The 27,663-nt window shown below is 40.0% G+C and overlaps 3 protein-coding genes across 12 annotated transcripts in view; 2 read left to right on the top strand and 1 right to left on the bottom strand.

The window, feature by feature from the left end:
* Positions 1-24,818, bottom strand: part of LOC126384388 (zinc finger protein 835-like) — a 108,363-nt gene extending 83,545 nt beyond the window's left edge. The window contains exons 1-4 of one of the 6 annotated variants that reach the window (XM_050035442.1): positions 22,344-22,484; positions 20,792-21,071; positions 7,740-10,297; positions 6,220-6,254 (exon numbers count right to left, since the gene is read on the bottom strand). In XM_050035442.1, the coding sequence (XP_049891399.1) occupies positions 6,220-6,254; positions 7,740-7,932 (228 nt within the window). In that variant the 5' untranslated portion in view covers positions 7,933-10,297; positions 20,792-21,071; positions 22,344-22,484. The other 5 variants (XM_050035436.1, XR_007569270.1, XM_050035438.1 and 2 more) reach the window with 5 other exon arrangements.
* The window catches only part of LOC126384384 (zinc finger protein 665-like), a 197,254-nt gene that overhangs the window by 100,040 nt on the left and 69,551 nt on the right, over positions 1-27,663 (top strand). The window lies entirely within an intron of this gene.
* LOC126383666 (uncharacterized) overlaps positions 24,091-27,663 on the top strand; it is a 13,280-nt gene continuing 9,707 nt past the window's right edge. The window contains exons 1-2 of the mRNA XM_050034254.1: positions 24,091-25,444; positions 26,542-27,448. Of these exons, the coding sequence (XP_049890211.1) occupies positions 24,091-25,444; positions 26,542-27,448 (2,261 nt within the window). The remainder of the gene's footprint in view (positions 25,445-26,541; positions 27,449-27,663) is intronic.

The following is a 27,663-nucleotide window of genomic DNA, read 5'->3' on the forward strand; positions in this document are numbered from 1 at the left end:
GAAAGGAGGTTCCCACCCGATGACCCCAAAGACATGTTAGTTATCACTGCTCACTGGTCTGTATAGTTAAGCCTCGCCATAATAGCTTATCATAGGGCTTAGGAGGTTATTCACTGAGTGCTGATCCTTCCTCTAGAGCACAAACTTCTTGTGTTTATTTGAACTACAACAGACAAGCTTAGCGAAGCTCCAGCAACACCACAGTTAGGCCGGCCTGCAGCTGGGGACATACCCCTTGGAGCAGGGTATTTTTTTGGTGGAATAACGGAGCAGAGGATAAAGTTTCTGGAGGACAAAACTACAAATGACTTTTTGGCTTGTTGCAGAAGCTTTCAGTGCGATGTGTGTGCGGTGAGCGAGGAGTGTGATTGAAGTCACGAGTCATTGCTATTAAGGCTGAGTAGCACATCTTTTTTTCATTTTGACGAGTCACAAGTCAACCTTCACTACTGATGTGTTGATTTTGGTCATAATAATTATTTTAATTATCTATCAGAGTATATTTCATGAGACTGAGTTCATTTATATGTATTTCAGGAGGTGGTGGGCCCAAGAGGTGATTTAATGTGAATGAAAGCATTCTATTTAATACATTCAATTTATTAATTGCTTTTGTGGGGGCGCTGTTGAGCGATGAGGAGATAAGACATGCCTGACTGTAGCTCCTACAGAATTTGATTCAAAATTGCATTTAAAAGTATACTTATGTAACTTTGACCCTGACAGTTGAGGGATTTTGTGACTAAAATACTCCTAGCACCAGTAGTACAGCACTAATGCCAACAACAAGAGGCAATTCAAAGACTGAGCCAAACAACGATAGAGGCCCGACCGAAGCCCCGAGCCAGAGTGGAAAGGAGATTGTGGAGATGAGTGGGCAGAACGTGGACAACCAGACAGTATTAGCTGCTATAGCATTGCTACGAACTGAACTGGCAGAAGCTAGGTCAGACATCTGCAACACAATCGAGGAAAAAGGTGCTGACGTGAGTAAGACTTTGAGAGGGGGATTAACCACTCTGAAAACAGAAAGTGACAATGCCTTTACTGCCGTTAACGCCCGAGTAGACTCCCAAAACGAGACGTTGAAAAGTTTTGGGGGAGTTGGCTAGCATTACCTCAGACATTGTTGTGGAACTCGAATCTGAAGTGAAACAATTGAACGGCCAAGTTGAACAACTTTCAGAAAAGTGCTTGAACTTAGAGGGGTGATCTAAACACCAGAATCTGAGAATTGCCGGAGTTAAGAAGGGGGAAGAACATGGTCAGAAAACCAGGGAATTTGTGGTGCAGCTGTTAACTGATGTGCTGAAGCTTGATGAGAAACCAGTGATCAATTGAGCAAATAGAGCACTACGGGAGCGTCCTGAGGACAACGAACCACCACGACATCTGATTCTCAGAGTGCACTACTGCCATGCCTTCAAGGACATCCTGCAAAAGGTTACAAAGACCAAGAACCTCCAGTATCAAGGCCAGCGAATTCAAATTCTCAGAGACTTTCCTCCTGCCGTAGTTAAACGCAGAGCTGCTTTCACCCCAGCCAGAAATTTAGTACGAGACAAGCCCAGAGTCAAATTTGGACTCTTATACCCGGCCAAGCTGAGAGTGACACATGACGAGAACGAGACCACATTCACCGACCCAGAGGAGGCTCGTTTGTATGCAGAGCGTCATTTCGGCCAGTGAGACAACTGAGAGGAGCATTTCAATGGCAAGGTTCAACCATTTAGTATAAGAGACTGAAGGTAACAACAATATGCCACTATGGATAGTCACCCAAAACACGCTAATCAGTGAAAAGTGTCCTATACACATCACAGGGACCAATTTCATTCTGACATATTGGTGACTGAATTCTGAATTATAACAGGGTGATGCCCCTTCCCTCCCTTCTGCCTCTTAATGTTTGAATCAGTTTTTGCTACGTGCCATAATGCCACATTTGAGGTTGATTTTTTTTTTTTTTTTCCCCCATTAATGGTAGACTACTAAGAATGCTGATTTTTCATTATAGTCGATAACCTTATTTCGTAAAATAAGCTCGTTTTCCTGAATGAATGGGAAATTAACAGAGACATTATTTTTCAGTTAAAGATGACGATGCCTATGGGCCTAAAGTTTTATGTTTATTTTACCTTGTTATGGACTACTAGGATTTTGGAGTTGATATGTTTATTCGACTTAATGGAAGACATAGAATCTTACTTTGATATCAACATAGGTTTTGGTGAAGTTCTGTAGAGCTACTACTTGAGTATGCTTAAGGATCAAGATTACGACTGCTGTTGATTGCTGAAGTTGGAGTTTATTCTCTGTTCAGAGAGTTTGAAATACGCCTTACTGGTAACACTGGCAATGTTATGTTTTTTTATGTGTGTATGTGTGTGTGTGTGTGTGTGTGTGTGTGGGGGGGGGGGGGGGGGGGGGGGGGGGGGGGGGTGTTACCTAGCTCATGGTTACATGACTAGAAGTAAGCCTAGACGTCCATAAACAGCCTACTAAAAATGCACAATGAAATACGACAAGGGAAGAGGAGGGAGGATATAACTTTCTGTTCATGGAATGCGAATGGTATTAATGAACCAGTCATAAGAGGTCAAGTGCTTGCACATCTTAAATCACCCCAAGCTGATATTATTTTCTTGCAAGAGACTCACCTAAAGAATGACTCTCACACTAGACTCAGATGCAAATTGATACAACAGATATACCACTCTAACTTTCCAGTGAAAACTAGAGGTACGGCTATTTTGATCCGCAGGAGAGTTCCTTTTAAGCAGTTATCCACAATAGTGGACAAAGATGGGAGATATGTCATTGTTGTGATATATTCTACACCAATAACCCTGCTAATTTTTATGGACCCTAACCTAATACCAGATATTTCCAGCACAAACCTGATCATTGTGGGTGATTTTAACTTAGTGTTGGATGCTTATTTTGACAGGCCTTCCACTCGGCTGGTGGAAGCTTCCAAAGCAAGCAACCTTCTGAAGTCATATATTGAAAATATGAACCTGTTTGATGTATGGCAGATCTCCAATGCCGCTGGCAGAGAGTACTCCTTTCATTTCAAAGTGCATAATGTGTATACTAGGATAGACTTTTTCTTAGTTGATGGCAAACTATTACCACTCACGTACAATGCAAAAATACCATGATGTCATTGTTTCTGATCACAGTCCAGTGTCATTCACACCCAAGCCTAGCCAAAACATATCCACTTAAAGAAACTGGAGGCTTAATCCCCAAATTATTACAGATGTAAAATTCTGTGAATATATAGAGCTACTCATTAAATTGTTTTTTTGAAACAAGTGACAATAATGACACTTCTACATCATTATGGGAAACTTTTAAGGCTTATTTGAGAGGATGCATTATCTCTTTCCAATCTGAAATACTGTCTGACAGAATATGTAGGGCCTTTATTTTGACTAAACATAAATTCTCTGAATTTGGAGAAAAACCCCACATATTATTAGCTAGACAACTACGAAAAATTGAAAATGACAGGACTATCCATAAAATTAAATCAGGAACAGGTAATATGCTTATTTCCCCCAAAGACACTAACGATACATTTAGACAGTTCTATGAAACCCTATATACATCTGAATTAAATACCCCACCTGACACAATGCAATCATTGCTAGATAAATATGAACTTCCCTCATTAAACGAAGAAGAACGCAATGCCTTAGATGCCGACATTACAAGTGAGGAATTACTGGCGACCATTAAGTCACTGAAAAATGGTAAGAGCCCAGGCCCAGACGGCCTCAGCAAGGAGATATAAGAAGTTTGGAGAGTTACTTGCTCCTTATCTTTGTAAAGCTGATTAGCTTTCCTGGGGTGACCCATTTCACATTTTCCATGTATGTTGAGCTCAACACATTTGTCACAATTATTGATATGGGAATGTGTGAATAAAACTTCTGTCTAAATTGTACAGTCAGTCATATGATGATGGTGTATTGCCTCTGACATTGACTGAGGCCACCATTACCCTGCTTCCTAAAAAAGGAAAAGACCTAAAGGAGGTGGGCTCATATAGGCCAATTTCATTATTGAATACAGATCAAAAAATTCTGGCTGAGACATTAGCCAGAAGACTTAACGCCTATATGAGTAAACTAATTCACCCTGACCAAACTGGGTTTATTCCTAAAAGACACGGTTTCCTTAACTTTAGATGTCTCTTTAATATTATGCCCCGTGCTAGGACACTTACTAACCAGACCCTTTACAAATATTAAATTAGCCAGTTCCTAAGCAAGTTTTAAAACCAAACTAAAAAGCTGGATGATGAGTAATCTATCCTAATTACAAATAAGCCATGACAGTATAGAGTTTAGCTAAATCATATATTTTTGATATGCTATTCCTTAATATGTCTTCTCTCTATGCTGTGATGTCTATGTATTGTCTGTCTTATGTATTGGCTGTTGTATTGTAATGTCTTTGTCACATATATTGGCTGTTGTACTGTCTTTGTTTCCTGTCCATATATGTTCTATGTCCAAAGGACCACAATGGAAACAAGCCTTCGGGCTTTATTGTGTTTTTATCCTTTTGGTTTTACCAATAAAAATTTCAATCAATCAATCAAAACAGCAGGGAACAGCATTTCAAAATAAAAGCTATGATTGGGAAATTAGCTGTACTTCAAAATAAGGTGTGCGTCTTACAAACATGAAACATTCACACATCACTTACGGTCCATTCTGTTGCGGTTCATTTTCGATTCATGACCCACCAGATGGGAACCACTGGTTTAGAAGACAAAGGCTAGGTTAACGAAAAAACAAAAAGGAAGAGGATCGAGGATTGATCCTTGCGGGACACCACACAAAATGGTTGCTTTATGGTTAGGGGTACTTTTCAGTAGATACTGTTTTCTGTTTTTAAACTGCTCACATACCATAGACGAACCTTAAAAGCCACAGGAACTACATTTTTTAAAAATGAAAAAAAAAGAGGACCAAGGATGGACCCTTGTGGGATGCCATGGGAACTTTACTTGGCAAGTAAAATTTTATGACTAACTGGATCAGACAGACATGAAAAACAGGATGCGTGTGGGGTTCAGGTTAATTTGGTTTGATCTGATTCTTTGAATAAAAACCTGCCACAAACACAACGATTAAACTGTTTCTCTCCTGTTTGAGTTCCCGAGTGTCCCTTTGGATTTCCACAGACCCCAAATCTTTTCCCGCACTCAGAGCAGCCCATGTGAACCTTCATGTGTTTTCGTGAATGTCCACTCTGAGTGAACGACTTCTGACGGAGTGAGCAGGTGAATGGTTTCTCTCCTGTGTGAGATCTCATGTGTCTCTTCAGAGATTCATTTAGACCGAATCCCTTCCCACACTCGGAGCAGCTGAAGAGTTTCTCACCAGACTGAGGTTCTCTGTTCTCCTCATTCTGAGGAAGCTGTGACGACTGACTGCCAACGCACCGGTGGATCCTCAGCTGGTAGTGCCGAGTGTATCTCTGGTCACAGACTCTGCACCTGAACCTCTTCTCTCCGGTGTGAGTGATCATGTGGATCTTAAGGTACGTGTTTCGCCCGAATGTTTTCCCGCACTCAGAGCAGCTGAATGGTCTTTCTCCCGTGTGGGTTCTCATGTGTCTTTGTAAACATTCACTCCATGCAAATGACCTCTTACAAATGGAGCAGCTGAACGGTTTCTCTCCGGTATGAGTCCTCATGTGTTTCTGTAAGCTTCCACTCTCAGTAAAACATTTCTTACAGAGGGAGCAACTAAATGGTTTCTCTCCTGTGTGTGTCCTCATATGTGTCTTCAGACGCACCTTGCGGGTGAATTTCTGTCCACACTCGGAGCAGCTGAACGGTTTCTCTCCTGTGTGAGTTATCATGTGTTCTTGGAGGTGTGTCTTGCGGCCAAATCTTTTCCTGCAGTCGGAGCAGCTGAATCTTTTCTCACAAAGTCTACGTCTTGAGTCCCCGACAGAAGGTTCATCGGATTTTGGAGAGTTAAAATCTGACTGAGGTTCTCTGGTCTCGTCCCAATCACCGCTGTCGTCAGTGTCGGGTTCGGAAGAGACTCCATTCTTGTCCTCATTATCAGGTTGTAAATCTGGATCAGAGTCTGCGGGCACCTCCGGTTCCTCCTGTTCCTCTTTAATGTGTGGGGGCTCTGGGTCCTCCTGGTCCACACTGGAGCTCCACTCCTGCTGCTCAGGGGGAACCTCTTCTTTAACCACCAACAGCTGCTGCTGGACATCTGCACCAAACAGGAAACAGGAAACACATAGAGAGACGTTACAGACAAATGTTGTTTGTCAGGTTTGCTTCACAGAGTATGTTGCTATAGTAACTGACTCAGGGTTTCGCTGAACTGGCTTTGTGAAACGGAAAACTCAGAGTTTCATCTCAGGCTGAACAAACTCAGAGTTTCACTGATCCTGCTCTCTGGAATAGGACTCTGAGGGGTACTCCAGGTAGGAGGTTCAACAAACTCTGAGTATCCGGTTTCAGAACAGCTGATTCTAATTAGTTCAGTCAACTCTGAGTAGGTACACCTTGAGTTAAGCACGTGCACAACCACAATAAAAAGCCATCATCAGTGGAGCCCTGATACCTCGAGTCACCATGGCAACCAGAGAGAAAAAGTGATCAACTCATGTTACACCTGTGGAATTGGAGGTGCTCATGAATGCCTACAGCGAATATGAGCATATACTTCATAAACAAAGTAACAGCACTAAAGCTGCCAAGGAGAGAGAGGCAGCATGGGAGAAAACTGCTGCCCGAGTCAACGCGTACGTTTGAATGCACCAGTTCATTAATTTACATTTAACCACACTTAATTAAATTCGTAGCTTACAGGTGAAAAAGTGGTTTTGAATAAAATCTGATGTTCGTGTAGGTTCAATCTCACAGGGGAAAAACACGCTTGGCTCAGCTTCAAATGAAATATAAAAACATCATTCAAACAGGTAAGGCATATTTGACTTGGCCATGACTGTACCTTTCTTTAGTTTTATTCATATTTGATTTATTAAACAAAGTAGCTTCAATAACCTGTCATTCAGTGGCTATGTCATTATGTACTGTAGGTCACTACTAATTTAAACCCCCCAAAAATACTGTTTCAACTTGTGTGTCCTCTTGCCTAATATCCTGCTGAGTAACATTTGAGTTCTACTCAGCCAACAGAAAGAAGGCAGAGGCCACAAATCATCACCAATATCATATAAAAAGCTACTGTAAGCTAAACATTTGCTCTGATGAGAGCGCACGTTTGCCTCGATATTGATCAGATTTCTTACATACCAACAACCCATGTGTGTCTGCCAGCTTGCTTCAGGCTCAGCAGTAGGGAGGAGACAGGGTGAACTCAGGGTTTCTTGTAGAAAACCTGTCAGCGATCAGGTTAGGTTCACAGAGTCAGTTGCCATGGTGATTGACTCAGAGTTTGACTTACCTCTCTGTCTGGAACTGAAAACCCAGAGTTTCCCTCATTTCAGGGTTAACACACTCAGAGTTTTCACTGAACCTGCTTTCTGGAACACCCCTCTGCTCTGTGTTTATAACCACAGAAGAAGAAGACACTAACCTGCTCTGTGTTTATAACCACAGAAGAAGAAGACACTAACCTGCTCTGTTTATAACCACAGAAGAAGACACTAACCTGCTCTGTTTATAACCACATAAGAAGACACTAGCCTGCGCTGTGTTTATAACCACAGAAGAAGAAGACACTAACCTGCTCTGTGTAACCTGAGCTGAGGGTTGTAAACAGCGTCCAGTGGTTTCCGTTGTCGCTCGTTCTCCTCTTTTGAGCAACAAAGTTGCTCCTCGTACTCTGCTATCGTTCTTTCAAACAGCCCAAATATCTCTTCAGCAGCCGCAGTTAGTCGCTGCTTCACCAACGCTCTCAGCATTTGGACTTTACACATCTTCACACTTTAAAAACACAACAAAGACACTCTGCTGACAGACGTTTCTGCTCGACGCCATCTTGTTCAAACACTGTCAAGTTAGCCACAGGAAAGAATAGAGCTTCCGGGGCAGCTCAGCTGCTCTCCTTCAAAATAAAAGTCCAGATTACAGGTTTACCCAGAGAAACACGCAGGAAGTAAGGGAATTAAATGTTTGTAAATGTAATTTTTAAATGTATGTATCAAACATATTAATGAAGGTTTTTAATTTTACTTTTTATATCATTATTGTTTTGAATTTCATAAAAAAAAAAAAATCAGTTTAAATGTCCTATCAACATTTGACATGATATATAATACTTTGCACGTAGACTGGATATAAAGAGACATTTACGCTCTGTGGTTGGGAAATTAAGTTTCAGAATTTATTTGCTGAATTTTCGGTTACATTTTTAACGTGCATGAATATGATTATAACTGTAACAATACAACATCAAACACAGTCTAACACTACGATCTGTTAGAAACACTAATATTAATGGGGACCCCCTCAGAGGACCACCGGTGGGTCCAGAGGACTAACAATGTCAACAGTCCGTACAAGACTGAGTTCCTCCGGTGTCGCTACATGAGGAGGCTTGATGTTAAACTGTCATTTCAAATGGTTTGACTGGCTGACATTTCAGTGTGACACAAAGAATGTGACCTTAAAGTGGAGATGAAATACTGAATAATGACTGTGGTTTGTTGGAATTTTACTTTCGCCCCGGGCTTTGACCCGGAAGTCCAATAGCATTAAATGTGTAAGAGAAGAAGAAGCCAGTAACAACATGGATAAATCTACATCCAGAGCCATGACTTTTTGGACGGACTAAATGTACAGAGCTGTAAAGTTGTCCACCATGGTACCAGTTAGCTGCTAGCTAACCGTAGCTAACTTGTTTGTCCATTGTTTGGTCTGTGACGTAATAGGTCAACAGGAAAAAGGTCCAATACTAACAAGCTGAAAGGGGGCATATCTCCACCTATCGTAGAGGAATCGCACATACTTCAATGTCCAGAATACTTTGATTCTATTCCCAACAGCTGGCTTGTTGTGAGATGGCTGCGCCCTGCTGGAGAAATGGTGGAATACGCTCTAGTTTTCTCGACAATCTAGGTGATCAAGTTTGATGACATTATTTGGGTAGAACTAGGAATATACCCTTCCCAGACATTTGGGCATAAGCAAACTGCTAGGGCTTGCTTTCTTGACTCCCATGTTCAACGTTCCCGCCACCACCTAGCAGCATATGCCAACAGTCCGGACCAGAAATATATTGGTACTTTGCAAAAGGTGAAGGCCACGCCTCTTTTTGGGGGGATAGAAATCCAAACGTCTGATCAACAGTCACGAATTGCATGCCTGAAGAGAAATTTTTCTACCCCCCTACCCGAAATATAAAAAATTATGTATTTTCAGGATTTGCTTGGGTCTCATTTTCTTGTCGGGCAGCCCGGAGCTCCGGATAAATATCGTAAAAAACGCAACCCACTCTCATGTGTCTGTCAACGTCTCCTCTAAATCGATACCTCCTCTGACAGACTGGACAGCTGAAGGGTTTGTCTTCTGGGTGACGCCTCATGTGACGAATCAACTTTGGCTTTGTCGAAAACCTTTTACTGCAAATGATGCAACTGAAAGGTTTCTCTCCCGTGTGGATCAACATGTGGACCTTGAGATTCGTCTTGTTGTTAAAAGTTTTCCCGCACTCAGAGCAGGAACATACGGTCTTGTCAACATAGTACCTCCAATCTCTAAAAGGAAGTTTGGCACTTTCTGGAGGGCACTCAGGTTTTCTGGTTTCTGTCCAATCACAGCTGTCGTCAGTCTCGGGTTCAGAAGAGTCTCTGTTCTTGTCTTCAGTATCTGGTTTTACATTTGGATTTGGATCTGAGTTTTTGGCTGGTTCTGGTCCTCCACAATCCTCTTCATCAGTTTCTGTTTCCATCTCTTCAGTTTGAGTTTCCTCCAGCTCTTGAAGCTGCTCCTTCGCATCTGGATCTGAGTCCCTGGATGGCCCTGGCCGTCCACAGTCTTCTCCATCAGCTTCAGAAGAGTCTCCGGGCACTGGTCCTGTTAGTACTCCTCCACAGTGGTGTCCCTGAGACTGAGGTTTCTCTTCATCATCTTCACTCTTCACAGGGACAGGAGTGAATGTGAACTTGGTGATATCAGCCTCCTCCAGCCCTTGAAGCTGCTCTCCCTCCTGACTGCTCCAGAGTTCCTCCTCTTCCTCTTTAATGTGTGGGGGCTCTGGGTCCTCCTGGTCCACACTGGAGCTCCACTCCTGCTGCTCAGGGGGAACCTCTTCTTTAACCACCAACAGCTGCTGCTGGACCTCTGCACCAAACAGGAAACAGGAAACAGAAAACACATAGAGAGACGTTACAGACAAATGTTGTCATTTGTTCAAATCACAGCTTAAGAACTCATTGTTGAGCTTCTACAGATCACTTGATGAAGTTTATAGTGAGGGCTGGCTCATATAGTTGGCTCTAATGTAGGGATGCACCGAAATGAAAATTTGTGGCCGAAGCCAAAGCCGAATAAAATTAAACACTTGGCCGAATACCAAGTACCGAATACCGAATGCCGTTGTTTAGTTTTTCATTAGTTTTTGCAGATGAACCCCCTCCAGATTAGTGTTGTCACGGTACCAAAATTGGGACCCACTGTGTGATACCAATGAAAATATCATGGTTCTGAGTAGTATCACGATACCACAGCAAAAATGAGGCAGATGTGCCTTTTGTCATTTATAAAAAGATAAATCACTTTTCTATAATACATCAATGATATTTCAATGGAATAAATTACTTATTGACTTATTCATACTTCAAAAACAGCATCAATAAGTGATTAACATAGGGGGGATCAAAATAAAATAAATAAATGAAATAAAAATCAACCAGCCACCCTCCTCCCCTGACAAGTAAAGAACAGTCCCTTCATAAGTAAAGAACAGTCCCTAAAGTGCGGTGAGGTTTGTGGGCCGTTACCTGCCACAGAGAGAGAAATGTGAATGGCTCATTTCTCCTCTGACACATCACATACCTGTGTGCCGCCACGGCTCGGCTGTTCAGGTACTTCTGGGCAGTCATGATGCCAAGAAGAGGACATTATTGGAGCCGGACTTCTCCGTCGCGGTAAGCCTATGGCCGCCGTATTTGACAGGAATACGTATTCCTGTCTGTGTCTCTGACCCCTGTTCAACCCACAACCGGCGGGATTCGCCTTTAGTTTCTGCTGCTGGTTGAAATCTGTACTCGCACAGCGTGCTGAATGATTTATTTTGCTCGAACAAAACTATTTTAGTCGCAAATGCGAGTGCGGTGACGGACGGAGTAAAATATCGCCACACTGCTGACATTTTACTCCGTCATTTTACGCTGTTTGATTGCGTTATCAAAACACGCAGCTATTATTCGGCCTTGCTTTTCACTTATTCCACCGAATGTGTTTTTTTGCAATATTCGGCCGAATATGTTCGGTTAACGAATATTGGGTGCATTCCTACTCTATTGTCCAAAAACAGTTATAAGATGTATAAAAAAAGTTGATATTTTTAATTTAGAGCTCCTTTAAAAAACAGTATGGTAGAAAAACTTCTGATACTTTGTAAATAAAATTCATATAATGTGCAAGACAACACACTGTTTATTTGGTATATCAAAGGGAGAGACAGGGGAGAATGCATTGCTGAAAAACGGGTCTCTGGCACTTCTGGCTGTTTTCACCATCTGCACCGTAATACCACGAATAGACACGCATTGAAAATCCATGGCGCGGCTGGCTTGACGACGGCTCACAAATGATGGGTCACTTGACCGCAGTAGTTGAGGGGACAGGTCAAACTGATATGATGCTGATTTACAGGAGAGTTCATGTCAAATTAAACCATGAACATAAACTACAGATCACCTGTAAAGCATTTTAATAAATTAATCTATCATAATTAAAACAACTGGAGACTGAAAACAAACTGATATATGAGTCTGATAATATTTTTTATGAATTGACATCATTCCAGACAGGATGTGAGTGTGTCTGTGACTTCCTGTACGGACTGAAGGCTGCTGGAAACTGTCGGGAAACTGTCCGACTTTTTTTTTTTTTTTTTTTTAAATCTTTATTAACAAACATAAAAGTGCAATGACAACCGCCAGGGGGTTACATACATTATGAGGCAACATTCCAGAATATCGTATTACATAAATCAAAAGTCTTAATAGCTTTCATGTTAGTGGAATGTCTGATAGTTTTAATATATTGTTTGACCCCATTTACAAAGATGGAAAGGAGTGGTTTTTGGTTGGTGTATCGACATTTATGGATATGCCATTTGGCTAATAGTATAATAAGATTAATGATATAAAATTGTTGTTTTTTTTTCCCACAGATGGACAGTCAGTGAAGCCAAACAATATATGTTCAAAGCAAAAAGGAAAATGTGGTTCTATACAAGTAGAAATCAAGTTGCAAATATCTTCCCATAATTTGGTAGAGAAAGGGCAAGACCAAAATAAATGAAAAACATCTTCAGAGTCTCCGTCACCGAAAGAGCAATTGACACCTATATCTTTTTTGAATCGTTGTAAGAAAACTTTAGATGGGTAAAATCTGTGAATTATTATAAAAGATATTTCTTTTACTTTATTATTTATCATATATATAGCAGGTAAGTTCCAAATCTTTTTCCAGTCAAGGTTATTGACAAAGTTGTTCCAATAAGCTACCACATATGGAACTGATACGACTTCTTTCTGAAATAATGAACGTATATAACGATTACTATTGCGTGTTGAAGAGAAACAAATTTGACCAATTTCAAGTTTGGTTGGATCAATGGATAATACTGTTGGATTCTGTCCTGCCGTACTTTTAAATAACATAATTACTCCAGCATTTATAACAATATTAAATTCACTAATAGGGATTACAACTCTGTATTTTGACATAAATTCTTGATATGTCATTAGTGATTTGAATTAAACAACTGATGAACCAAAAGTACGTTGTGAGTAAACCAATATGGGTAAAATAAGGATTTGTTTCTATATACAATGTCTTTTTTGTTGCATATGTAGTACCTATGCAGGGAAAAATGATGTTTATAAATCAATGACCAAGAAAGAAGCATCTGTTTATGAAAGTTGGATAGATTTGAGGGGACTTTTTCAACATTATAATTGCAAAATAAGAGGAAATTTAGGCCTCCTAATTTAGAAAAAAATAAAATTTGGTATGAAGTTCCAAATTGAAGATGGGTTCTTGAAGAAATGTCTTAGCCAATTTATTTTGAATGTATTGTTTAAAGTGTAAAAATCTAAAAAATTAAGGCCACCTTTATCGTATGAGTATATAATTACTGATTTTTTAATAAAGTGATTTTTGTTCCTCCATATAAAGTTAAATATGAATTACAATTGGCAGGTTTATGTAGACGATACTAATCAATCATATGATGCATTTCTAGATACATTTTTGTTATTTTATGACTGCCATTGTCCATTGAAAGAATATAGACAAAATCTCAAAAAGAAGGGAAAACCATGGTTTACAGAAGGGTTGGAAAAAGCTTGTAAAAAGAAAAATAGGCTCTATAGGGAATTTGTCAAATACAGAACAAAGGAAAAGGAGGACAAGTACAAAAAATATAAAAATAAATTGACATCTATTATGAGATTGTGCAAAAAAGACTATTATGATTAATTGCTGCAAAAACACAAAAATAACATTAAGGCTACCTGGAGTGTGCTCAATTGTATGATTAAAAACCGTAGTAAAAATGATTTTCCAACATATTTTGTAAATGATGACAATTCAATTATTGAAAATGCAGAGGAAATTGCTAATGAGTTTAATGATTTTTTTGTTAATGTGGGCCCAAATTTAGCAAGGGAAATTAGAGATGTAGACCATAATTATGATTTTGCATTCAATAGTAACAATTCAATGTTCCTTGGCGGAATTTGTGAGAGTGATGTATTAGAAGTGGTCCGAAAGTTTAAGAATAAAAAATCCACAGATGATAATACTATTGATATGTCACTTATAAAGGAAGTAATGGACTGTGTCCTCAAACCATTTACCTATATATGTAATAAATCCTTTCAAACAGGTATTTTTCCTGATAAGATGAAAATGGCTAAGGTGGTTCCAATTTATAAAAATGGTGACAAACACATTATATCAAATTATAGACCTGTGTCATTGCTACCTCAGTTTTCAAAAATACTTGAAAAATTGTTTGTAAATAGACTGGATGATTTTATGGATAAATATGAGTTATTGAGTGACCATCAATATGGGTTTAGGAGCAACCGATCAACATCTTTAGCAGTGATGGAATTTGTAGAAAATATTGCAACAGCTATGGATAAGAAACAATATGCTGTAGGTGTTTTTGTTGATTTATGTAAAGCGTTTGACACAATTAATCATTCCTTACTTCTGCAGAAATTGGAGCGTTATGGCATAAGAGGTGTTACACTAAATTGGATAAGAAGTTATTTAAATAATAGGTTTCAGTATGTAAAAATTAATAATACTGCGTCACATTTTAGAAAAGTAACTTGTGGTGTTCCACAAGGTTCGGTATTGGGACCTAAGTTATTTATACTTTATTTGAATGATATTTGTACTGTATTTAATAAGTTGAAATTTATTACATTTGCGGATGATACAAATTTATTTTGTTCAGGACCAGACATTAAAGAATTGTTGACAACTGTAGAAAAGGAGTTGATCATGTTAAAAGAATGGTTTGATATCAATAAGTTATCATTAAATGAAAATAAAACAAAATTTATGGTCTTTGGTGGTGTTGGGCCTAATTGTGAAATGAAATTAATCCTAAATGGAGTTGAAATTGAAAGAGTTAATGAAACTAAATTCTTGGGAGTAATTTTAGATCATAAATTCAGTTGGAAGCCACATATAGAATATATTAAACAGAAATTATCTAAATCTATTGGTATTATTTATAAAACTAGGGATTTGTTGAACAAGGAATGTCTGCGTATATTATATTTTTCACTTATAATGCCATATATGTCATATTGTGTTGAGGCTTGGGGAAATACATACAGAACATATATAGACCCTATAATTAAACTCCAGAAAAGAGTTATCAGAATAATAAATAAAGCTTCCTATCGTGAAACCACTAACAAATTATTTATAGAGTCTCGCATCTTAAAATTCTTAGATATTGTATACTTGAAAACATTAGAAATACTATTTCGAGTAAAGAATAAAAGTCTTCCCACCTGTATTCAACAATTTTTTAAATTAAGAGAAAAAAAATATACTTTAAGAGGGTTGAGTGTCTTTGAAATTAGTAATGTGAGAACTAATGTTAAATACAGATGTGTTTCATTTTTGGGAGTTAAATTATGGAATGGGCTTAGTGATGAGTTGAAATTGTGTAGATCTCTGTTGAGTTTCAAAAAAACATTGAAAGGTAAAATAATTAAGGATTACAATGTAAAATGATTGAATTGTGAAATGATTAAGAAGAAGAATTTAGAGTAAATTTTGTTGTGTTTTTTTCTTTGTATTACTGATATTCTGGGTTATCTTATGGATTGTACAGGATAGGCAAAAATAAGCCTCGGCTTCAGCCTATTCCTTTTTCGGTTGCAGAGCTTGTTAAATTTTGTTGTGAGAAAATGTGTAGTGCAAATATGTATGTAAATGTTTTGTCAGTTGATTGCACACAATTTAAGTATTGTATATTGTAACCGAAATAAACTATTCATTCATTCATTCATTCATTCATTAAATAACATCTTGTCAATATCTTTTGAGACTTTTTTGTTAACAATTAAGAGATAAAGCAGCATATGTGAGGCGGGATATTCCTTCAGCTTTGGTTAGTAGAATTCTACCTCTCAATGACAAATCCTTCTGCAGCCATTGGTTCAATTTTTTCTGTGTTTTGTCAGTAATTAAGTCAAAATTCAAATTGCATCTGGCTTCTCCATCTTTAGTGATAACGATTCCTAAGTAAGTAAAAGAGTCTTTTACAGGTATATTACAAATAGAAGGGATGTCACAATATTTAAGAGCAAGCAATTCACATTTTTTCATGTTCAAGCAAAGTCCAGATGCAGCAGAGAAAGTATTTATCAAATCAATAGATAAAGGTATCTGAGAGAGATCTTTTAAAAATAATGTTGTATCATCAGCCAGCTGGCAGATGATAACTTCGTTGCCCGCTATTGAGATACCTTTTAGTGGACTAAGCTTTACAGAGTCAGTGAGTAGCTGAGTGCAGAGCAAAAAAAGATGAGCTGATATTAGACATTCCTGCCTGACCCCGCATTTAAGGAAGAAACAAGGAGAAGTACGACCATGCAATTTGATTGAGCAGTTTCCATTTGTTTTGATAGCACTGTTAAAATATGAACCAAAACCAAACTTTTCTAAGGCATGACATATGAATTTATGTTCAATTGTGTCAAAAGCCTTGTAACAATCTAAAAAAAGAATAAAACTTTCATCAGAGTATAAATCTGAATAATAAAAGTCAAGTACTAATCTGATATTGTTAGAAATATGTCTATTGCTCATGAAGCCGGATTGAGCCTTGTCAATTATGTAATCCATAACAGTTTTTATTCTTTTAGCAAATATCGGTGCAAATATTTTGTAATCAGTATTAAGTAGGCAGATTGGGCGCCAGTTGTCAATGAGGAGTAAATCTTTCTTTGGTTTTGGTATTAGAGTTATGAGGCCTTGAGTTAAGGTGGGAGGAAGGGATTCATTGCCTTTACATTCTAAGAAAAGACCAAGGAGGAAAGGTGCAAGCTGTTTGGAGAATGCTTTATAGAATTCAGAAGTAATACCGTCTGTGCCTGGAGACTTATTAGGCTTGAGGTGTTCAATAGCAAATTCAACTTCCTATAGTGTTAGGGGTTTGTCACATAAGTCTTTCACATTATTGTCAATTAACTTAGTTTCTGGAAGAGACCCCAAAAATTGACTGGTAGATTCTTCACTTTATTTTGATTCATATAATTTGGTATAAAAATCTGAGCAATATACAGCTATTTTCTGAGGGTCAATGTCAATTTTATTTATATAGCACAATTCATTACAAGTAAACTCAAAGTGCTTTACGTTAAAGAAAAAAACAAAATATCACACAACATTAAAATCCAGAAAAACATCAACACAAGAAGCCCCTGCCCTGTCACATAGCCGCACATGTAAGAAGTGCAGCCATATGATTAGGACCCCCCCCCCCACACACACACACACACTCACACACATAGTATTTAACTATAAGCTTGGCAAAATAGAAAAGTTTTGTGTTTGGTTTTGAAAGTGGACATAGTTGTGATGGACCTCAGGTCATCAGGTTGTTCCAGAGAACAGGACCACAGTAAGTTTAAGCTTAAGTTTATTTACTTTATTAATCCCCCTGAGGGGAAATTCAATGTTTTCACTCTTGCTTGTCAATTACACACAGGTCTGAAAGACACACACATGCACAAACAGGACCTATACATGCACAAAGTGGAGAGATGTCAGAGTGAGGGGGCTGCCCTTGGTGAGGCGCCCCGAGCGGTTGGGGGGTTTGGTGCCTTGCTCAAGGGCACCTCGGCAGTGCCCAGCCACCAGTCCACGCTCCATATTTTGGTCCGGACGGGGACTCGAACAGGCGACCCTCCGGTTCCCAACCCAAGCCTATGGACTGAGCTACTGCCGCCCCCAACTGAACTAACTGAAGGCGCCCTCACCAGACCTGGATCTAATTTGGGGTACAACTAGAGGAGCTCTGTCTGATGACCTGAGAGGCCTGACCGGGTTGTATGCAGTGAGCAAATCAGAGATGTACTGAGGAGCCAAACCATTAAGTGCTTTATAGACTATTAGCAGGATTTTGAAGGAGATTCTGTGCTGTACAGGGAGCCAATGAAGTGATTTCAGTATTGGAGTAATGTGATCAAATTTACGTGTACGTGTGAGGATTCTGGCTGCTGCGTTTTGAATGAGCTGGAGGCGTCCTACTGATTGTTTGGATAATTCTGTGAATAGAGCGTTGCAATAGTCTAATCTGCTTGAGATGAAGGCATGAACCAGTTTCTGAGAGTCAGTTTGAGTCATATATTCTCGAAGTTTTGATATATTCTTTAGGTGGTAGAATGCTGTCCTGGTGATATTAGTGATGTGATTTTTGAAGTTGAGATCAGTGTCTAAGATAATGCCAAGGTTTCTGACTTGCTCACTGCATTTCAGAGACAGTGATTCCAACTGTGAGGAGATTATTTGTCTTTGACTTTTTGGACCAACTAGGAGAATCTCAGTCTTCGTAATTCGTAGACATCCAGTGAGTAATATCATTAATACAATTAATTAATCTGTTGATAGGACTGAGATCATCGGAGGAAAGTGAAATGTATAACTGTGTATCATCAGCATAAGAATGGTAGGAAATATTATGTTTCTTTATGATAAAACCAAGCGGGAGCATGTACAAATTGAAGAGCAGTAGCCCAATAACTGACCCTTGTGGGACCCCAGAGAAGATGTTTGATTTGTTTGATGGAAAACTACCAATTGTGACAGAGAAGCTCCTGTCCTTCAAGTAGGATGAGAACCAGTTCAGGACAGGATCTGCTAAACCAACGGAGACATGAAGTCTCTGAATTAGGATGTCATGATCCACAGTGTTGAATGCAGCAGTGAGATCAAGCATTACCAGGATTGAGGTTCTCTGAGAGGTCGCTGTGGATCTCAAGGTCATTGATAACCTTTACAAGAGCAGTTCCAGTGCTGTGATTGACTCTGAAACCTGATTGGTGTGTATCGTAAATGTTGTTTGTTGAAAGATAATCATCCAGTTGTTTGTAAACATTTTTTTCAAGAATTTTGCTGAGGAAATTAAGATTGGATATTGGTCTATAGTTATTAATTCTAGATGGATCTAGGTTGTTTTTCTTTAACAGAGGTGATATTACAGCATGCTTGAGAGAAGCAGGGAAAGTGCCAGTCTGCAGGGAGCTATTAATGATATTTTCAACACTATTTATAAGACAATGAGAGACAGATTTGAAGAGTTTGGTAGGGATGGAATCAAGAGAGCAAGTGCTAGATTTCAGGTGCTGAATGACCTCGAGCAGATCACTGCAGTTAAGAGGTGAGAATGAAGACATAGAGCTCGTGGAAGTAATTTGATGCAAGGGTGAGCCGGAGCCAGATGAAGAATTTGATATGTAATTTCTAATATGTAAGATTTTTTCTGAAAGAAAACAGCAAATTCATTACATTTGGTTGTGGAGAGAAACTCGAGAGGGGTAGATTTGGATGGATTAATTAGTTTATCAACTGAGGAGAATAGAAATGAGACATTATTATGATTATTGTTCATCAGCTGAGAAATGTAGGACTGTCTGGCAGATTTCATGTCTTCATTGTAACTGTAAAGTGCAGTTTTATAGATCTCAAAATCAATTTGTAATTTGTTTTTTCTCGATTTCCGTTCAGCTCTCTGGCAGATTCTTTTTGCCATCTTAACCTTTTCATTGCTTCTCCAAGGTGCTTTTGGTGGTCCACGAATTTTTACAGCTCTGACAGGAGCAATGTGGTCAATAATCTGAGACATAAGATTAGAAAAATTGTCTACCATAGCCTCACATGACCGCAAGGTGGGTAATGTATACTTTGAAAACTCATTAATAAAAGTGTTAGTTGTATCAGCATTGATGAAACGTTTGTTAATGTATCTATCAGTAGCTGTCTGTTCAACGGGGCATGCTACATCAAAGAAAATACAGTAATGGTCAGATATTGCAACATCTAAAACATCTGTTATTGCAATATCAAGACCTTTTGAAAAGACAAGATAACTGCAAGACTGTGCAATATATTTTTGCTGGGTCATGTGCAATACTCGATTCCTGCACAAACCACTTTTTCTTTGCTGGGTCATGCGCAAAAAAATCGGATGGACTATCCAGATACCATCTAAGCACTGAAACTGTCCTTATATGTTCTTATGTCTTGTCTTGAATGCTGTTTATAATTCAAATGTTAATGTTGCTTGTATTCTAAATTGTGAGCTGCAACCGTCTTGCTGTCCAAGACAAATTTCCTCTCTGAGGACAATAAAGTTATTCTGATTCTGAAGGTCAAGTGTATGACCTTTAGTATGGGCAGAGCCAGTGACATGTTGTCTAAAATCAAATGACTCTGATAAAGTGATTAATTGTTTTGCTTCTGAGTTGCTACCGTTATCAGCGTGAATACTGAAGTCACCTGAAACAATAATGCAGTCAAAAGCAATAGTGATTTTAGACAACAGTTCACCAAATTCTTCTAAAAAACCCTGTTTCAGTTTAGGAGGATGGTAGACAGTGGGAAGTAGTGCAACAGGAGATACTGATTGAATAATTAGCCCTAAGTATTCAAAACTCTGGAAATTGCCAAAAGACACAGATTTACACTTAAATAGGTCATTATATATGACAGCAACCCCCCCTCCCTTTCTATTGATCCGTGTGCAATGTACAAAGTTGTAGTTACCAGGAGATGTTTCAATAAGTTCCGTATTACCAGTTTAATGAAGCCAGGTTTCTGTTAGTAGGATATAATCCAGTTTATGAGAAGTGATGATGTCATTAACTAAGAAAGTCTTTTTAGCTAGAGATCTAACATTAAGCAGTGCAAGTTTAAGCGTGCAGGGAGATATTTGGCAGGTTCAGATAGAGCAGGTTTGACATGTACAAGACAGCTAGATCTCTGAGATTTTCTCATTTGCTTGTTATTGGACTTTGGTCTATTGTTAATGACTACTGCAATATGAGATGTAGGTGCAGGACTTACAGTACGTCACAGGATGAAGGCTTTGCAGGAGCACAGTGTGAGTTCAGTGTTTGTAGATAACAGATGAGATCCAGTGTTGTTTGGATGGAGGCGGTCATGTTTAAAGAGTTCAGCCCTGTTGTAGAAGGTGGTGAAATTGTCCACATAGGGGATGCCTCTGTTGCAGCAGTATCCCTTAAGCCAGATGTGTAGTTGTCTGAGTCGGCTGAACTTTACGTCCCCAAAGCGGGGGGATGGCAGTGGGCCTGAAATGATGCACTGTTTGATGGTGTTCAAAACACTGTCAATGAGGGAGACAAAATCCACTTTAAGTTTCTCAGACATCTGCTGCTTCAGGTCATTTGAGCCCGCGTGCACCACGACCGTGGAGACAGACGGGCGCTGACGTAGCTGCTATAAGGCAGAGGTGTTAATATCCTTAACGAGGGCACCTGGGTGGCAAGAGGTGCGGCACCCACTGATGTGTACATGACGGACCATGGACTTCAGCTTTTTTAGCCTTACTAATCGAACTTCCATATACTCTCAAACATTTTGATAATTCGAACTTTAAAAGTTCCCAATTACTACAAAATTTATTGTCTAATAAAGATTTATGCCAAAAGCGTTCAATTAACAATTGGACAGTTTTAGTCACAGTATCATGTTTTAGAATAGAGCTGTTCAGTTTCCAGTATGAACCTCTATGGTGAATATTAGGATTTAGAGAGATTTGTATTGAAATTGCTCTGTGATCTGAGGAGTAGTGAGAATTTTGATATTGATGACATTGCTATCAAAACAATTGGAAACCAACCAAAAGTCTATGCGTGATAAACTAGTACGTGCTTTATTGCTCCAAGTATGAGAACTCACATCAGGATTTTTATCTCTCCATATATCAGTTATGTTGAATTTATGCATAAATTGTATCAAATTAGAGGCCATAGAATAATTGGCTCGCGGAGGCCACCTATCTTGAAGACCATCCAGGGCGATATTAAAGTCCCCTCCCATCACTATCATTGCGTTTGGATATTTAGAAAGCCAACGTAAAAAGCGAGATTCTAAAATATCAAGCAATTGTTTTCACACTTTTGAGTTGTATCCATACAAATTAACTTGCAAGATTACACTATCATTGATATTAATGATCAAAATAAATAAATGACCTTTAGGATCACCTTCAGAATGTAAAATGTCCCCATTGAAGGAGTTCTTCAAAATAGCAGCACCTACTGCGAATGAACCTACTTAGAATAATATAGAGAACAATCTCTATCCCTTAACAATAGAGAACAAGAACACTATATGATAAACTGTCTGACTTGAGCGCAGCATGTTGTCACCGCCTCCTGCTGCAGCCGCCTGCTCTCCTCTGTTACTTTTCAGGCGAAGTTCATCTCGAAGGAGCCTGATGACTCGTGATGTCGAAATGACGCCACTACGACCACGCTTCCGTGTTTACCGCCATGTTTTTCAATTCACCTCCATTTTTATGTTTACTTTCATAACATCCCTCCGACACACCTGAGGAGAAGAAACACATTCACTGAAGGTTTAATGAACGAACCTGCTCCGTTGTAAACAGCGTCCAGTAGTTTCCGTTGTCGCTCGTTCTCCTCTTTTGAGCGACAAAGTTGCTCCTCGTACTCTGCTATCGTTCTTTCAAACAGCCCAAATATCTCTTCAGCAGCCGCAGTTAGTCGCTGCTTCACCAACGCTCTCAGCATTTGGACTTTACACATCTTCACACTTTAAAAACACAACAAAGACACTCTGCTAACAGACGTTCCTGCTCGACGCCATCTTCTTCAAACACTGTCAAGTTAGCCACAGGAAAGAATAGAGCTTCCGGGGCAGCTCAGCTGCTCTCCTTCAAAATAAAAGTCCAGATCATAGGCATAGGTTTATTCAGAGAAACACGCCGGAAGTAAGTGTCAAATTTGTGTATCAAATATGATAATGAAGATTTTTTTTATTGTACTTTTAAAATCATTAATGATCATTGTTTTGAATTTTATTTGTTTTCTAATGTCATACACGTTTTAGAATATTTAATTAGGGACTGTTGTTTACTTATCAGAGGAGGGGGTGGCTTTTTTCCCCCCTCCCTGAAGTTATAAATATTTTTCCTTACACCTCACATTTTACTTTTTTAATTCTCAGTTTATCAGGGCAAAAGTCGCACTTTCCACCTGACACTTTTTTGGTCTCATTTACATTTGTTTTGTTTTTTGCAACAAAACAATTAACAAACAAAAAACCCAAATTAAACAAGAAGAATAAACTGCCAAACATTGTTAAAGAAAAAAAGCAATCTTTTTTTAACCTGCAAAAGATTTTTCAAAAAAAAAAAATCAACCACAAATTTTGAAAGAAAGAAATCGCCAAACATGTTTAAAGAAAAAAAGCCAAAAAGTATTTAAGAAAAAAGTAAAATCAGCAAAAATTAAAAAAGAATCTTCTTCTTCTTCTTCTGTTACTGCCATCTACTGGACTGGTCTCCAGTATTTATTAATTGTACATGTATTTGTCCTAATCTGTCTTTGTGAATTAAATTATGAATTGAATTGAACAATATTCTTATTTATCCCCATCAGTCTACTTCCGGCGTTTTATCATTATTATACCTTTTATTGTCATTTTTATTATTTATATTTTTGTATTTATTTTTCAATTTCTTTTTATCTATTCATTTTTATTTATTTAGAAATTCATTAATGAATTTCCTAATGTTTTCTGGACATACCCAGAGAAAGTAATGTTAGATCAGCGAGTGGCGGTAGTGCGCCAATAAAAATCAAAAGAAGAAGAAGTGCTTCCGATTAGCATGCTAAGCTAACGTCTGGAGATTTCGGTGAAACTTTACGCATTTTTGCTGTAACTAATGGATATTTCAATGTAAAATATTGTTAGTATATTTGTTTAGTGGCAAGATAACAGCTACTAAATTATTTAACAACAAAAAGGAGCCGAAATGATGTCCGAACATTTACCCGGAAGTCGTTGGCACGACCCCAAAACACTTCCGTCCCCGGAACTTATTGTTTGTTGTTAGCGTGTGGTGAGCACAGTGCAGTAAAACTTTCGTTATCTGATGAAATAGTAACGTCAGAAACGGCTGGATTCGTTTTTTAAAAGCGGAAACAAAGCTTCAAATAGCGGATTTATTTTCTTTTTCCTGCCGGAAATAGGTTTACAGCTAATGTTGTCCGAGCTAAGGTAACGTTAGCCGCAGCTAGCTCCTGCTAACACATCTTTTTCTCCTCCTGGACATTAAGAACCTTGTTTTAAGTTTCTCAGAGGACGTGAGGACAATGGCGGTCAGGCGGAAGTTTGACCTCCGATTCAAAGAGACGGTTCTACAGTATGCAGAGGAAACTTCCGGAGAACAAGCTGCGAGGTTCTTCAACATCGACTCTAAGAGGATCCGGTACTGGAGGAAACAGAGGGCCGAGCTGCGGTCTGCTGATGAGGGGAGAGCACGGCTGAGCAGAGATGGGAGGAAAAAGCTGAGCGTGGAGCTGGAGAGACGGCTCTCGGAGTGGATTCACGCCATGCGAGACGGACACCAGGCGGTATCGGCGGACATGATCAAGAACAAAGCGTTAGAGATCTACCCGACGGTGAGTGACGGAGGCAGCAGGTTTGTGGCAAGCACGGGCTGGCTACAAAAATTCCTAAAGCGCTACAACCTGTCACTTCGACGTCGCAGTGCTGTGACCCAGGAAGACCCGAACCTGCTCACTGAGAAACTCGTTTGGTTTGTGGACTATGTCGGGAAGACGGTGAGCGCTAAGAGGATTTTAGAGAAGGACATCATCACAATGGACGAGACCGTAGCTTGGTTCGACGCATCGTCTCCGACGCAAGGAGTACAGGGACAGGAGAGGAGCCAGCTCACCATCGTCCTCGCCGCCAAGGCAGACGGCACTAAATTGAAGCCTTTTATTGTCTTCAGAGGGGCAGACGGCGATGAGGAGGCGATGCGGCGGCAGATCTCTGGCGCGGTGATCAACACGTCACCGAACGGCTGGATCAATGACGCTCTTGTGTCGGACTGGCTGGAGACTGTGGTGGGGAAATCCAATGCCACGCCCCGCCTACTGGTGTGGGACTCCCAACGGTCCCACGTTAGCGTCACCGCCAAACTGAAACATGACTTCAACATCACACCAGCAGTGATCCCAAGAGGCTGCACCGAATACGTTCAAGCCCACAACGTGATGTGGAACCAGCCCTTGAAGCAGAATCTGCACGACGCCTACGATCGCTGGATGGCCGGGGACTACCAGAAGGAGTACACGGCCGGGGGGGACCTTAAACCTCCCGCCCGCCGCCTGCTGGTGGACTGGGTGGTCGCAGCATGGGACAAACTGGACACAGACATGATAAGAGAGTCTTTCAAAGTTTGTGGATTGTCTGTGAAAAGTGACGGCAGTGAGGATGATCTCATCGCCTGTTTCAAGGAGGGACAGCCCTGTGCCACCGGACGGGACATGCTCACTCAGGCCCGACAGAGGAGCTGGGAGAACTGGAGCCCAGTTGCTGAAGAGGAGGAGGATGGAGTCGAAGATTTTTATTTTGAGGAGGAGGATGAAGAGGAACTTGTTTTTGAGGAAGAGGAGGAAGATGGTGATCACACCTCCTTACACTGCATCACTCATCAGGGTAAGCTGAAGATTGTTCTGTTAAGTGCTGTAAAGTTTAGTTGATTCAAAACACACATTAAACACACATTAAACACAGTAAACACACATTAAACACAGTAAACACACATTAAACACATTAAACCCTCAGTAAACACACATTAAACACACATTAAACATGGCTTAATAGAGACAGTTTCAAACACAAGTACACAAATCAGCTTCACTATAACTCGCAGCATTCACAGACAAACACTTGTCTTTATCTGGACACATTTTCCCCACAAATACAACATGCTAACGTTATTAGCACAAGCCTATGGCATTTTACATTGTATAAATTAGCCTAGCAGCTAGCAGAGATTTCCTCTGCTCATATGAAGCCAGGATAAATCACACACAGTGTGTGGAGGCTTTATTGTCTTCACAATTTATTGTTTCTTATCTGTGAAATTAAAGTAAATCAAAGCTTTGTTTCCACTGAGGGAAATGGTTTCAGCTTACAGAGACAGACAGGAGGTCTGCGTCGCTGTGACGTGGAGTTACATCTCTGGGGAGGTGCACGTCAGGCTACAGTGTAGGTTACGGGGTAGGCTCTACGTCAATGTGGAGCCTATGCCGTAGCTACGGCGTCAATTCAACGCAGAAGTAAACAAAGTGTAAGACGTTTTCATTCCCAACAACGTGTGCTCAGATTTTAATCACGAAATATTGATGACATATGTATACATATATTTTGGTACGTGGGGAGAAGCAAATATCCCCAGAAATGGTTATCTAAAGCAGTGATTCTCAAACAGGGGCGCGTGAAGGCACTCCAGGGGGTGCCTGGAGATTTTTTTAAAAATATATTTACCTTACCTTACCTTACCTTACCTTACCTTACCTTACCCTACCCTACCTGTAGCAGGTTTGTAGCCTTCAGGTTTTTGCTCTGGCTGTTACTACGTTGCCATGGAACTGGCGGAGTAACATTTTTTGTTATAAGCCAGGTGTGCTGTTCTGCTGATTTGAGCACATTCCAAATGTCTTTTTGACCAATCAGATCGCTTGGTCGCAGTTACTTGTAGTATATTATACATTAACGACTGTCTGTCTGTGTTTCGGCTTTACCTTCAGATGTTAAGAATGTGATCGCCGTTAAGGAGGAGCAGCAGGAGTGGAGCTCAAGTGTGGACCAGGAGGACCCAGAGCCCCCACACATTAAAGAGGAAGAGGAGGAACTGTGGAGCAGTCAGGAGGGAGAGCAGCTTCAAGGGCTGGAGGAGGCTGATATCACCAAGTTCCCATTCACTCCTGTCCCTGTGAAGAGTGAAGATGATGAAGAGAAACCTCAGTTTGAGGGACACCACTGTGGAGAACCTGGAACAGTGCCCGGAGGCGGAGTACAACCAGCGCCTGGAGGAGGGGTACGACCAGTGCCTAGAGACTCTGATCCAGATTTAAAACCAGATACTGAGGACAAGAAGCCTGACAGTTCTTTAGTTGCTGAGATCGAAGTCAGTCTTGATGACTGGGACAAGACTAGCCCTGAGACTTCAGAGTTTTCTGAACCTGAGATTGACGAGGGTGATAACTGGAAACCTCAGTCATGTTTAAACTCTCTGAAACATAAGGAACTTCCTGTCAGGAATGGAGAGAAACAGTTTAGCTGCTCAGAGTGTGGGAGAAGATTTTCTCAAAAGAAACATCAGACCCAACACATGCAGGTCCACATACGGAAGAAACTATTGACCTGCAGTGTTTGTGAGCGAAAGTTCACTCGACTTTGGCAGGTCAAAAGACATAAATGTGCTGGTCGTCAGTCCTCAGAGCTTTATCAGAGTCCAACTGAGGAGAGCAGAGAGGTGGAGCAGATGGAGACAGAAGCTGATGGAGAAGACTGTGGAGGACCAGAACCAGCCAGAAACTCAGATCCAGATCCAGATTTACCATCAGATACTGACAAGACCGGAGACTCCTCTGAAGCTGAAACTGATGACAGTGACGATGACTGGAAGGAGACCAGTGATTCACTGACGGAGGAGTACGTAATGTTTATATTGTTATTTTGGTATCTTAAAGGGATAGTGCACCCAACATGAAAATTCAGCCATTATTTACTCACCCATATGACGAGGGAGGCTCAGGTGAAGTTTTAGAGTCCTCACATCCCTTGTGGAGATCCAAGGGGAGAGGAGGTAGCAACACAACTCCACCTAATGGAGGCTGACGGCGCCCCAGATTCAAACGTCCAAAAAC

The sequence above is a fragment of the Epinephelus moara genome, chromosome 22 (genome assembly GCF_006386435.1).
Source record: "Epinephelus moara isolate mb chromosome 22, YSFRI_EMoa_1.0, whole genome shotgun sequence".
NCBI lineage: Eukaryota > Metazoa > Chordata > Actinopteri > Perciformes > Serranidae > Epinephelus > Epinephelus moara.